This window comes from Halyomorpha halys, unplaced genomic scaffold (genome assembly GCF_000696795.3).
Source record: "Halyomorpha halys isolate HHAL.00 unplaced genomic scaffold, Hhal_1.1 Scaffold977.1, whole genome shotgun sequence".
Classification (NCBI taxonomy): domain Eukaryota; kingdom Metazoa; phylum Arthropoda; class Insecta; order Hemiptera; family Pentatomidae; genus Halyomorpha; species Halyomorpha halys.
In genome coordinates, this window is record NW_027116440.1 from 475,069 (window position 1) to 490,081 (window position 15,013).

Below are 15,013 nucleotides of genomic sequence, written 5' to 3' on the forward strand. Positions count from 1 at the left end.
TGTATAGAAATATTAGTATACCAATACCTCTAATGGAAGTAGGTCAAAATTTGTTTTGATGAGGGAAAAAAGGACTTAATGTCTGAGAAAGAGTGCAAGAGTCGCAACTTTATTCGGAAATTTTGTAGTTATTTGTAGTAGACTAGAAAAGTCATCTCTATGACATGGACGATTTAAAGTCGTTAATTTGAATTTCTTGTCATACTAGGTAAAAAATCGTTGTTCATGCATAATCAATTTTGACCATATTCGTTGACAGAATTTATAATGTTAGCCGCTTATTCCACGCAGAGTGTAATGATTTTTTTTAATTTAGAAAGAAGAGACTTGAAGGTATGAAGTAGATTGTGGGAAGATAGTCCTGGTGGCGGCTAATAAAAGTACAAAATAGTAAAAAAAAACTATTTAACGGTAGCCAACGTTTCGTCCCACTTTGCTGGACTTCGGCTTCGTCAGTGCTGTTGCTGAAAGGTGACTGCTTTGTCATCAGTATAATGACCACCTTCCGGACTTTCTTTTTACAATCAATCTTTTAATTTATCATACCATAACTTTTCCGCTATGAAGTAGCGAATCTGTAGGTTTTCAAAATTTCTTCTGAAGACGAATTTATTTTTTCATGATCGTGCCCATGTAATATACAAGAAAAATATATAAAAGCTACTATTCCACCTTTTGCAATCATAGGCCACTGTTTCGACCCTAATTTCATTGGCCTAAAGTACTTTCTAAGAGTAGCCGCTTTCTGGGTTTTAATCCACCACCGACTATATTCTTTTATAGTATTCTCCTTCCTAATCCTCTTCCATTTTCTTGGTAACTCGTCGATCTTTACCCTCAGATGGTCTAATAGACCCTACTATTCATCCTTCTTAGCCTTAAAAATAAATTAGTCTTCCAGCAAGAGGAGGTTGAGAAATACTCATTAGCCTCGCATTTGCAGCATCATGAGACACTGTTCTGTATACCCTGCTGATCCATCAGTTCAATCAATGCTAGTAGGATTCCTGTCAAATTTTACTAATTCGAAGAAGTGACAACTGTGTGCCGTGATGAAACTGGACTCTATTTTGGCTCACAACTCCTCAAAGCCAATTCACACCAAAATATAGCTAGAGCTACGTAAGATGACGTCTTTCTTCTGAGATAGTTGGCTTTAGTGTCTTTATAGAATATAGGCTATATAGGACTGCAGCGGGTGGGACTAATCCTCAACGGTCCAGCGAGGTCATTTTATAACAGCTAGGGAGAGACTCTCGTAAGCTGTAACAATCGGTTATAATTTTTTTTCAAGCAAATAATTTTTGTTGGTCAATTATGCAATCTCGCACACATATAAGATTCCTATATGTATCTTATCTTATATGCAATTTACTTCGATTCTCTATTCTTGAAATTTTCTCATTATTCAAGAGGAATGTTACATAGGTTTGACAAGAGTACCTACATTGATTTCATTCATTGCTATTTACAGCAATTTAAATAATATATATTTTAATGCGTTGTTTAAAGTATTTCTTCGTGGAATAAAATTATAGATCTGTTTACAGAAAATTTCTTACACTGTAGAAAATAACCAGAATAGTATACACAATATTAAGAATATCAGGACTTATTTTAGTATAATATATTAAATGAAGATGAAAACGGATAAGCTACCTCTTTATGGAAGCAGTGATGACGTCACCAACATCGAGGTAGTGCAATGTTCTGTGTTTTCGGTATCTAGGACCATAGGATTTGCTAGAGTGTCTCTATGGATTTTGTTACATTTGTGTAATTATTTCTGGTTTAGAAATTTATTAACGTCAATCTTTCCGGGTTTAGCTATTCCTTATGTGATATAATTTTGTTAATGGCTTTATGTTGTTTTTATCATTTACTTGAGGATTTCATTGGATGAGTAAAGCGTTAAATATTTCCTTAACCCTTTAAGATGTTAGTCGTATCGTTAAGCTAAAACTATTTTATGATTATTGTAAACAAACATATTATCCTTAAAAAAATGTCTATATAATGTGTTTTGATTATATTTATAATTCGGAGTAGATATCACTCTTTATTGTAAATATTTTGAACTATGGATATTCATCAAGGTATGTGATAAACATATTTGTTTTAATTGCTTTTTTTAGTAAATTATCGATTTATCTTTAATTTATGTCTATCTCTATTTTACAATCTTAATGATAATGTTAATACTCATTACTTCTAATATGGGTGCTGTTACATATGCCATTCTCTTACTTATTCTAATGTCTCACTGTTACAAAAATCCTCTTTTAATGTCAGTTAATTTTTTTTTTTATTTGCAGAAGAATTACAATCTAGTCCTTTAGATAGCAATGGACTTGATATAGTAGAGGATAGATCTGAGCCAAGTCCAGCATCCTCTAGACGTTCAAGATCCCGCTCTCGGGACTCAACAAATAAGTTTTCCAGATCACGTTCAAACTCAGATAATAAATCAAGTCGAAGTAATTCTCCAATTAGTCGCAAATCTAAATCTGGTTCACGAGAGAGATCAGTTTCAAAAGGCACTTCATCTGCATCAAATTCAAGAGCAGGATCTGCTGACCGATCAAGATCAAGAAGTCGATCTAGAGCTTCCTCAGGTTCAAGATCAAGATCTCGTTCCAGGAGCGGATCAAATAGGGGTTCGAAATCTCCATCTCCCTCACGATCTAATAGTTCTACAAGGAAATCACAATCTAGATCTCCTTCTGGGAGTCGTTCTATTCGAGAATCAAAGTCAAGATCACCATCTCCTAGTGGTTCTGTGAGGAGATCAAGATCACGCTCTAAAAGTGCTTCTAGATCAAGAAGTGGTTCTAGAAGGTCACGATCTAAATCCCGCTCAAGATCTCGATCAAGATCAGTTAGTGGTTCTCGTCAAGCATCTAGATCACATTCCAAAACCCCATCTCCCGCAAGATCTCGGTCTCGGAGTCGGTCCCACTCTCGAAGCCGATCTCGCTCTAAAAGTGGATCAATTAGAGCATCAAGGTCAAGATCTCGCTCCAAAAGTGGATCTATTGCAGCTAGGTCTAGGTCTAGATCACGTTCTAAAAGTGGATCTGAAAGGGGAAGGTCTAGATCACGTTCCAAAAGTGGTTCAAATAGAGCCAGATCTAGATCACATTCCAAAAGTGGATCAGATAGAGCCAGATCTAGATCACGTTCCAAAAGTGGATCGAATAGAGCCAGATCTAGATCACGTTCCAAGAGTGGATCGGATAGAGCTAGGTCAAGATCCCATTCCAAAAGTGGGTCCGAGAGAGCCAGATCAAGATCACGTTCAAAGAGTGGTTCTGGGAGAGAATCGAGATCAAGATCACGTTCTAAGAGTGGATCTGTCCGAGCTTCTAGGTCCAGATCCAGATCCAACAGAGGCTCTAGATCAAAGAGTAGATCTCCCAGAGCTTCAAGATCTAGATCACATTCCAAGAGTAGCTCTGCTAGAGCGTCCCGATCGAGATCTAGATCCCGTTCTAGATCTCATTCTAAAAGTGGCTCTGTTAGAGCTTCAAGATCAAGATCAAAAAGTTCTTCAAGGTCACGATCAAGATCTAATTCATCCAATCAAAAAAGTAAAGATAACTCTTCTAGTTCTCCTACAAAAAGTGGAGTTGAAGAAGGAAATACCGCTGGGAATAATACAGATGCTGGTTCAAGTTCTAGGGAGGGATCTCCTGTCACTGTTAGAAGGAAGAAAAAGAAGAAGGCTGGTTCTAAAGAAGGTATTTGCTAATTATTTGAAGTTGTTCATGTAGGTTTAAATTTAAATGTCTGAACCTTTCTGTTAAATTTGGAATTAAAATAACATGTTTAAACCCATTTTATTTTAACTTAAATTGATGATACTCTTTACAAACTTATGAGGAAAAAAAATTATAACAGTCAGTGGCTATTTAAACATTTTAATGGTTTGGTGACTCAATAATTAACATTTTATAATTGGTTTCCTCCTGAAGTTTCCTTTGACATGGTGTTAAAGTTATACATTATATACACATTAATGTAGATAAAAATTAGTTCAATATAAATAAAAAGTAGTTCAATCCTGAGAACATTTTATGATTAACTATACACAAACCATTGACACTACTAAGAAGTCACCAAGACCTGATTTTATCAAATGATCAAAATTGCAAAGTGCATATTATACTACTTGCAATTTTTTTGTTAATTTTATTGTTATGATTATTATTTGCAGGTTCTGATGTTGAAGATAGACATTCTATTGTAGATAGTGATGAATCGGATCGAGATAAAACAGGTAAGGTTTTATTAATTGTAATTATAGTTATGTTAAAACTTTGGAGTAATAAATTCTTTAAAAAATTTACTTTTAGAAAGTTAATAAAACTTTAATTAATTCGTATAACTGATTTAATCAAAGAATCAGTGTTTACAACATTCAGTTAATGATATAGAATGTGTCATGTATGTTTTTAGAGGATCTCAAAGTTCAGTCAATCAATATAAAACAATATTTAGAGATTTTACTGTTTTCATTTACATGTCTGACAGTGAAAAAAAAATTTTTTAAATCATGAACTTCTACAAACTAATTATTAAACATTAAAATTACAAATATATAGACTTATTAATATGTTATAATACTTATTAATGTGTATAATATTATCATATACATACATCTATTATTGAAACATATATAACTATTGAACTTTAAAATTACAAATTATTTATTATCATATCTATGTATCATTGTATTACATTTATTTTATTTTTATATTGTATTGTAAGATAGATTAGTATGCTGTGTGTTATAACAACCCACTGTATTTGGGCTGCATTGCTTCTTGTTAATGAAATTATTAATTTCTCACTTTAAATTTGAAACAGTGGCTAAATTATCTTTATAACTTGTTGAACCTTTTTCTCTTTACATTGAACAACTATATAACTGCTAGTTTTTGTGTGTACAAAGGTTTTATTTAAATGTCAGTATACAATCTATGTATTAAGAATTTTCTTTTAAATATAGGCTGTCATTTTCAATTACTAACCCATCTTTCTGCCAGAAGTTGAATTGGGCTGCATCCTCTAGGAGCTTTTGTGCATTTAACATGACTTTAAATAAAGCTGCTCACAATCCTATACCTATATCAGTCCCTTTTGGTTTTGAAAAAACTTACATTTTGAATTCTGAATACATTCTGAAATTAAATTAAGAATTAATGTACCTTTGGGCTTTAACAGTCCGGTTGGCAGTCCAAGGAAACATCAAAAGAGTAAAAATGGTTTATTAATTGTTATCAATTGGCACAAGTAGTTTAATAATTTGAAGAAGTTTTCACATAATGAACAATCTCATGTTATACTTCAATAAATTATCTGCTCTTTTAATAGATAATACATGCAAATACATTAGACATCAGGATAACCTATAAAAGAGGTATTCATGATCTTTGGTTTAAGAGGTTAAAGCGTGTTAAATGGAAAAACTCATGTTAAATGGATAAATATTTCCTTCTTTTATCATGTTAAAACGATATAACATATAACATGGTTAAGTCTGTTACTAGGTCTGTTAAATGGAGAATGACGTCATACAATAGGTCAGCTAAGCTTCACACCATTTTGTTTGTCATGTTAGGTTACTTGCTCGTAGTTTGTGTTTTGATTGTCTTAATATTGTTTTGGATGTTTTGATAACTAATAAAGCAATGGATGACAAAAATAATTATGTAATAAGGGTTGTCAATTAGCTCATCTTGATTCTTCCTCACAAGTTAGAAGATCAACTAGACACTCAGTAGCCAAACTTTCACTCAATTTAGGCATGTTGTAATAAATTACTTTAATCAAAACTTAGAAGTAAACAATAACATGAAGTTTTGGAAGGAAAGGTTATATAGCAAGGTGCTCACAAAATCCTCTAGGAGCTTTTATACATTTAATATGACTTTAGATAGGGCTGCTCACAATCCTATACCTGTAACATTTAATATGGCAAAACATTTTACAATTAACACAACATTATGAATACCCCTAAATATTGCTGATACAGATGTGATGAGGTCACATTCTGGAGATATCATTAGTCAATAGTCTGTCATTTCAGAAGGCTTGATACTATAACCAGCCTTCAAGGTTGATTCCAAAGAAAGACAGCTCTTTATGATCACACTAATGGATGATCTGGCTTTGTGATTTTGGTAGACTCTTCTCACTTAGCAGCTGCTAGGTCCTGGTCATAGGGACAAAATCACTGTACCAGCAATATTTTTCCATCCTCATCATTATGATTTGTTTGATGTTTATTCTCAAAATTTCCTCTTAGGTGGAGATAGTGACAGTGACGAAGAAATTGCCGTTAAAAAGAAGAGAAAGGTTGTTAGTGACTCTGAAGATGAAGAAGAGAAAGAAGATGGAGAAAGTCATGCTGTAAGTATAGTAAACTATTTTCAAGAAGCACTTCTCTATTTCCTTTTCCTTTATGTAACTAATAAATATATTTAAAAAAACAAAACTAATAATGAACATGTGAACTAATATAATATTTTAAAAAATACATGATTAACATTAAAAATCAAGTCAGAACATTGGTGGGAGCCTTCTTAAGTGTTTACTCATATCTTGGACAAAGCAACAATAAATATGTGGTCAGGTATAACAGTTGACTTGTTCTTTTAAATAAAGTATCAGCTTCAGCCGTTTTGTTTATTTAGCTATCTCATGTATTACATTACATAACTTTTACAAGCAACATGGACTGTTTATAAAAAGTGGAAACTTATTATTTTTTAATCATTAGATATAATTATAAGAAGTGAATTTAAATTGATGCGAGTTTTTAAAAAAAAGGATATGACTATCTTTTGTTGTATATTCTACAGTTGTACCTTAGCCTTATTGAAAGTACATTTTAAAATATTCCATTTACATTATTTTAATCTGTTCAGATTAAGGTATCCTGTAATCTTAGTGACTGAAATCCATCCAGGCAATTCTAGAATTTTTTTATAAGTAATTACTAGTCTTTTTTTAAAATTTAATATTAACTAGAGGTTAATATATGAACTTATATTTATGAAATATTTAGTTAAAGTTTTATTATTGCTTTAAAAGATCAAGACATTTTAATGTGTTTCAGAAAAAGAAGAAGAAAATTGGAATTGATGATGAAGAAGAGGAGGAAGAGGAAGAAACTGAAGGACAAAATTCCAAAGAAAATGAGGATAAGACTGATGATCAAGAAAAGGAAGCTGCTCCTAACCCCGAAGTTCTACCTCAGATATCAGATGAATCTGATGATGAGAGACCTGTTGACAGGGAGTAAGTATTTTTATGTATAATTTAATTTCATTATAACAATATTAAGACTCCGAGAACCCTCGATTTTGATGGTGACACCATTAACAATTGTTGTGTGACCTCATTGAATCCTATCAAAACATAAGTCACAAGGTCAGATCTAACATAGTCATCCAGCTTAAGTCTTGTTATAGCTTTTATTTTCACTTTAATCTTGTTTCATTTAGATATTGTAGATCTCATAATTTAACTTCTTTATTTACTCTGAATGGTATCTATACTCAAAATTATCACTTTAGCCTAGCATGAGTTTTAAAATGTAGATTTATACTATATTCAGTACTTATTATTTTATTAATGAGCCATTGTGATTTTAATTTTGTAACTTTCTAATTAAGGTGTAAAACGTATGTTGTTAGGAGGTATTGAGGAACAACATAATATTCTAGATCCAAATTTGGAGAAGAATCACTTTGTTTTAAATCAAAGCATTCCCTAAGCTTCTCGGATTATCGATTACTGATTTGTACTCTAGGACGATGATGATACTGACACTTCAACCTCAAGTAAAAAAATCTTCCATCAGAAGTTAAAAAACATTTTAGAAAAATGGAGACGACCAATGGGTCAGTACTTCAGGGAAGGGATTAACTCATTAGCAACTTAAAGAATCATTAGATTCATTTTGAAAAGAGAAAGGCATATATATGGATGGATTTATATCAAAAGAAACTATATCCTACAGTAAAAGTAAACTAGCTTTGCTAAAAGAAGAGGAAATGTTTAACGAAAGTAGTTAATGTCATTTTAAAACTTCTGGGCTTTATTTGGAAAAAGATTATGAGGAGGGTGAATTATCTTAACAATTCACCAATCAACTGTCAATAATCAAATATCTGTAAGTGCTGGTACCTTCACAAGCAACTTCCACTTTCCTTGAGCCATATGCTAAATATAGAAACATGTAGTGTGTCATATTTTTTTTTTTTAATGTATGTGTATCCTTATTTTTTATTTTCCATATTCTTCCAGCTAAGTTTTACTTTTTAATTTGTTCCAATTAGGGAAATGTCTGGACTTTCTGACTTTGATTTAATGCTAATGAAGAAGAAGGAAGAACAATCAAAACGAAGAAGACGTAAAGATATTGACATAATTAATGACAATGATGATATTATAGCTCAACTTCTGGCTGACATGAAAAGTGCTGCAGATGTAAGTTTTCAATAAATTAAATTATTTGTGAGCATTTAGAGAAACTGTATCGTATCATTAAGCAGTAAAGGAGTAACTGGATTAAGATAAGTTAGGATTTTGTCCTTAAACATCTTTTCTGTTCATCTTTTTAGGATTAGTTTAGGAAAACTAGTATATAGGATTTTGACTGTAAACTATTTTTGTTTATGTTGTGTTATAGAGTGATAGACAGTTAAATCAGCAGTCAAAACCTGCTACAAACAAAGTTGCTATGCTTCCCAAAGTAATGTCACAATTGAAGAAACACGATCTGCAATTAGCCTTCATTGAACATAATGTGCTGACTGTATTGACTGATTGGCTGGCTCCTATGCCAGATAGGAGTTTACCAGCTTTACGAATTAGAGAGTCAGTGCTTAGGTTATTAAAAGAGGTATGTTATTTTATTAATTATTTTGTTACTGTTTATTAAATTATGATTTTTAATTATTTTTTTATTGTACTAAAAAATTTAATTTATTAAAAATCAGATAAAGAATAAATAAATTGATGATTAAAATAAAAAATTATTATTGTAAACTATCGAGATCATCTATGTATCATTGGAAATGATCTTTATATCAATAATCATTTCAATATCCCTACTCTAACACATCACTCAATAAGTCTCCAGTCTAACTAAGAAAAAGAATTTTTTTACAAATTCCACTTTATTCATCAACCTAATCTCCTTCAAGACTGATACATTCATTCCAATGCTCCTCTAACTTTTCGATGCCCTTTATGTAAAACAATTTGTCTTTTCTCTTAATATAGACCTCAGTTTCGGCAATCACTTTCTATTTGAGCCAAATTTCTTTCTCTGGAGCATCTTTTTCATGTCTGAAAAAACCAGAGGTAACCAGAGTGTTCAGCATCATTGGTGCTTGTATGATCGTGTTTAAATTTAGCATACCAGTACATAATAGTTGATTTCTCTGGTGCTGGTTTCTCATAATGCTTATCAAGCCTCTTTTTGGCTTTAGCAGTATTTTTCCACATAAAAAAACAGTGTTTAACCAACACATGAAATTCCATTCTATCCATTGTCTTAAAAATTACAAAACTGGGGTCACTAAAACAACTTTAACCATTAAACTAACAGTCAGAATTCCATGAAATTTTGATATGTACTGTTTGAAGGTTAGCACTATCCCAGAAATCATGTGTATCTACGATACCATAGTGAGTTACATAATAATGTTAATATCATTTCATTCAATAAATAAAGACAACTCCAATGAAAAAAGACCCTATGTTTAGTGGTGAAATTTTATTTCATTTAAGCTAATCTTAACCCAGTATTAACCAGGAAGTATTAAAGTATACTTTAAAAACTACAATGCAAAAGAGCAGAATTCATCTAATATCATTTTCCTTTGAGCATTATTCATATTTCACTGTGTTTTAATGTTAAGAAAGAGAAAGAGTGAAACAATGTGTAATAAGTATCCCATGACAACCATGGGATTTTTATGTATTTGACCTTAGAATATGGGGTTCAACTCCTACCTAATTAGTGCACTAACTCAAAAATGGTTCATTTTTAGGCTTTAAAATGCAGGGACTTAACTTATGTTCCGCAGAAAAGTACTTGGATAGTAATGTCTTTAAAAACCAATCCACCGACTAACCTCTATCAGACTTTTAAAGCCCCTCACTTTTTTTAATAGCTTATCAATGTTTTAGTGAGAATTTATGAATCGAATTTGAGATCCGTAACTTCTCCATTTAATTCTCTTTCTTTTGATACCTTATTTGTCAATATCCATCACTCCTGCAAGTTGGAAAAGGGATCGATGCTACCGTATCATATATATGTGCTATATGAAAAATATATTTTTTTTTCCAATTCAATATTTTACTGTTGATCCGACAAGATGTTCCTACTGTGGTATTGTAACTTGAAAGTTAATGTGATGAGTTTTTTAATGGTAATATATTCAATTTGTATTACTTCTTTAATATATTATTTACATTCTTTGTTATAGTTTCCTCCTATAGACCAATCTACATTAAAACATTCTGGGATAGGAAAAGCTGTTATGTATCTGTATAAACATCCTAAAGAAACCAAAGAGAATAAAGAATTAGCTGGGCGTCTTATAAATGAGTGGGCTCGGCCTATATTTAATCTTTCTGCTGATTTCAAAGGTATCTTGATATTTCAAATTTAAGATTTCTATTTGTCTAATATTAATTTAATTTATTTTTTCTTTGTTTGGATATTTTTTTTTTCCTTTTCCTATGTCAAAAGACTCCTTTAGAATCTCATGATTTTAAAAAGTTCTGCTTAAAAAAATGAAGTTAATATGACCCAAAATTCAACTTCTTGCACTAAGAATTTTAACCAAGCTGTTTTCCTTAGCACTATCATGTGATTATGTGAACCAATGTGATAATGCTAAGGTTTCCTTCCTATAACTTAAGAATTTAATTGAGCTAGTTAGATCAGTACATACCTTTAGATAAGCAAAAAAAGTAAAATTTCGGAGAAATTTTCCATGACCAAGTTGACTAATGTTAACAATGAATTGGGTGAATTCATAAATCAACATTAAAATGTATAAAATAGTAATAAAAGAAACAACCTTCAATTCACATAATCTTTTAAATTTTTAAAAATAGTCTCTTTTGCTCAATAATCATGTCTAAAACTACTTATATTTTTTATTATCTTTAAAAGTATTTTTTTAAAAAATGAAGCACTTACTGTGTAGCCCTAGATATTTTAGTTTTTATACCACCACGAAGTAACAGTTTCTACAATATAAAAAAAATATATATATTTAAATATTTCTGGCATATCAAAAACTGACCATTGATGATTCACTAGTATACCAAAAACTGACTGACCTGTTGAAAGTTCAGTGATATATCAAAAACTGACCTGTTGGTGGTTCAATAGCATATCAAAAACTGACTGACATGTTGTCAGTTCAGTGATATATCAAAAACTGACTGACCTGTTGAAAGTTCACTATCATACAAAAAACTGACCTGTTGGTGGTTCAATAGCATATTAAAAACTGACTGACATGTTGTCAGTTCAGTGATATATCAAAAACTGACTGACCTGTTGAAAGTTCAGTAGCATACAAAAAACTGACCTGTTGGTGGTTCAATAGCATATCAAAAACGGACTGACATGTTGTCAGTTCCGTGATATATCAAAAACTGACTGACCTGTTGACAGTTCAGTGGCATACCAAAAAGTTACCTTCTGTTGGTTTATGAGCACATAAATCACTGAATCTGCTTGGTTCTTGAAACACTGAGTATTTATACATTTCCTCCATTTGCCTTACGATCCTCTGGATACTTGATGGTAAATGTTAATTTGAAACTTAAGTATATTTTACTTATTTTCACAGTCCAGATGTAATTTGTTATTAAATTTCACAATTGTGACCCAATTTACATCAATTACAACAATCATTTTAATTATACAAGTAAACATTTAAATGTTTTATTCATTTACAGTTAAAAATATTCTTGATATCATAGGCATCATTTCAACTAACTGAGACTTTGACCCACAGAATTAAAACCGATTTACAAAGTAAAAACCAGTATAAAAAAAAAAAATTTATCATTTACATTTTTAAATCCCTTAAATGTATTCATTTATGGAATTCTTGTAAATCCATCTTAGGATTCATAATCATTCAATTAAAAGAGAATTATAACTTAAATTGTAAGTAATTACTAAACTAAATTTTAAATTTAAATCTGTACCACTACAACCTGTGAAGGGTCAGGTGTGTAGTACTTTTTTAAAGAAGTACTGCTTCTAGACCAACGGTTGTGGAAGGAGGTGATTTGATCAGAATCATGCTCGACTACGAGATTTTTACTTGACTAAGGGTACCCACTTTATGAGACTGGGTGGACCCCGAAGGCTCCCCGCACCCACGGGGCTGACTCAACGGCTATAGGTAACAGATAATAATCATCTGCCAAAGCCGATTCAAACCTGGGTTCTTGGAGTTAGTAGTCCATTGCCTTACCAATGAGCTACCCACTCCCACAATTACTAAACTAGGACTATATAATACAAATTGTAAACTTTTCTATTTTTATTTTCTTAAAACTATTTTTAAGACATCTAATTGTTAAATAATATATTAATTATGTCCACTTTGCAACAAAGAGCTAGAATATTCAGTGGTATATTGTTCTACTTTTCCATAATATTCTCTTTTTTCATGTTACAAGTAATAGTATACATACATAAAAACTCTTGTCTATTGTTAAAAATTACATCTTTTAATAATTCCATTACTTGATACCTACATGATTTACAAACATTTTTAGAATATGTATAAGAAGAATATATTTCTTTTCATTTTACTATATATTTCTTTTGTTTTATCTTGTTAAAAGCTATGAGTAAAGAAGAACGAGAAGCTAGGGATCTTGAACAGATGCCTAAGAGAAGGAGGGTGTCTGAAGAAGGTTCTTCCAGCCCTAAGGCTAGTAAGGACATCACAAAAGCTTTTTCGGGAGAAGAAAAGTAAGTGTGAATGATTTTTTTCCTCTGCATTGACTACTATAAAAAGTTGATTTTAATTATATTGTACAGTATTTATGGGCTATTTACTTAACATTTTTGCAGTGGTTCAACCATTTCAAATTAATTCATGATGAATTATGCGTGTTTAATTCTAAAATACAGAATTTTTTTTCCAATAGCTCTTGGTTAGCAATTGGCACAGGAGGTTGATTGTAATCATACCTTAGTTTCTTGGTCTTAGGTTTATAAGGTATATCCATTTTTCATCAAAAGTAACACTCATTTTAATGAAGCATCGGTTTATTGGGTTTTCCAGAGTTGTCGACGTTCAACTTGATTCCATGCCTGTTCAATGATCAACTAATAAGGAACTGCTGTTGATTCACTTTTCCCAATTTATTCAGCCTATTGTAGTGGAATGGTAAATTACAAGTTTTTTTGCCAAGCCCTGAGTATTTTTTGTTGTCTACTTAAATAGAATACCTCGGAGCTTCCACATTGAATGATAGTTTCCTTGAAACTTTTATCTCTCAGGGCTGATATCACCTGTTTCAAATTTCTTTAACTGTCTGCTTACAGTCCATTCAGAAAGAGCTGTATGAATCATTCTATTCCAGCTTCAGTTATGACCTCATGCTGTAACAATGTTGTTCAATCATCTTCGTTCTGTTCCATTTTCATTCCAACTCTCAATGTGACATTTTGAACAATGTCTCCCACAAATTATAAACTTAATCAGTTTTGTTTTAATATTCCAAATTTCTTTTAAATATTTTTATATCCTATCTCTTATGAAATACAGGTAAGTAAAAACTGTGAAGTAAAATAAAATACCGAATCTCTGAGGGCTTCTATTTATTAATATTTTTATCTATAATTTGTGGAACTTTCAATGATATGAATACAAATTTCAATAAAATGGAATATTACTAGTATCACGCATTATAAACTTAAAAAAATAGTCAACTTTATTTTAAGATTCCGATATGTTTTACAACTATTGGTTTATCTTACCTTCTAAGACCTACTGGTAAATAAAATTTGTGAATTTAAATAAAGTTGCCTACATTAATGTTGGTTAGGTACTTCTGGTGGCTTGGATTGGAGGTAATATAGCGGAGGAAAATGCCCATTTTCTGTTTTCTTTGCCAAAGACATTGTTGGGCTATTTATAGATCATATTTATTTTTTCAAGGCTAATATTTCTGCTCTCTCCTCTCTGAGCATTTTATGCTTTAGTTAAAATCTCTTGTATTTCTTTGATTATTCATATAGTTGTGATCGTATTTTACATACTATCATCAACCAATACATTATATGTATCAAATGCTATAACAGATTTTAAACTTTTTACTTTTGTCTCAATCCTTTAAATTACTTTTTGAATTTTAATTTTCTTAAATCTCTGAATGTTCAAGGTTAATTTTTACATAAATATCAGCATAATTAATTTGATGGCAAATATGTTATATAGAGCTCTTCGCCCTGGTGATAAAGGCTGGGTTGGTAGAGCCAGGGTACCTGTTCCTTCAAACAAGGACTATGTCGTAAGACCAAAATGGAAGACTGATGTAGATATGACTAGGGTAAGTTTATTTTAAATTAATTTGTAGATATAGAGTATTGAGATTTTTAAATCCTGTTTGTTTATATATCGGCGACTTATTTTGCTGTAGTGCTGAGTAAATTTCCACTAACTGAAGGTAAAATTAAAGGTTCTCATTTTTCTTCATTTTTTTTTAAGATTATTAAAATTTTTCAATTAATTTTCTATAGATAAAATTAACTCCATAACGTTAGTGGAAATGTACTCAGTACTGCTATGAAGGAAGCCATCGATATGTAAATATTCATTTGTGATTCCATCAGTTATATTCCACTTCACTATTTTTAAATTTTATTTTATGAATATTTCCTTTATTTATTAATGTTTCTTGGATTATCTCGCTGTAAAATCTAACTTTATTATCCCGTTGA

At 31.2% G+C, this 15,013-nt stretch overlaps 1 protein-coding gene across 1 annotated transcript in view; it reads left to right on the top strand.

The window, feature by feature from the left end:
• The first annotated feature begins 1,754 nt into the window (after positions 1 to 1,754).
• The window catches only part of LOC106687530 (IWS1-like protein), a 13,838-nt gene continuing 579 nt past the window's right edge, over positions 1,755 to 15,013 (top strand). Inside the window, exons 1-10 of the mRNA XM_014431468.2 lie at positions 1,755 to 2,096; positions 2,316 to 3,740; positions 4,217 to 4,279; positions 6,311 to 6,414; positions 7,124 to 7,305; positions 8,349 to 8,499; positions 8,702 to 8,914; positions 10,512 to 10,674; positions 12,907 to 13,036; positions 14,511 to 14,622. Coding sequence (XP_014286954.1) covers positions 2,081 to 2,096; positions 2,316 to 3,740; positions 4,217 to 4,279; positions 6,311 to 6,414; positions 7,124 to 7,305; positions 8,349 to 8,499; positions 8,702 to 8,914; positions 10,512 to 10,674; positions 12,907 to 13,036; positions 14,511 to 14,622 — 2,559 coding nt within the window. The 5' untranslated portion in view covers positions 1,755 to 2,080. The remainder of the gene's footprint in view (positions 2,097 to 2,315; positions 3,741 to 4,216; positions 4,280 to 6,310; positions 6,415 to 7,123; positions 7,306 to 8,348; positions 8,500 to 8,701; positions 8,915 to 10,511; positions 10,675 to 12,906; positions 13,037 to 14,510; positions 14,623 to 15,013) is intronic.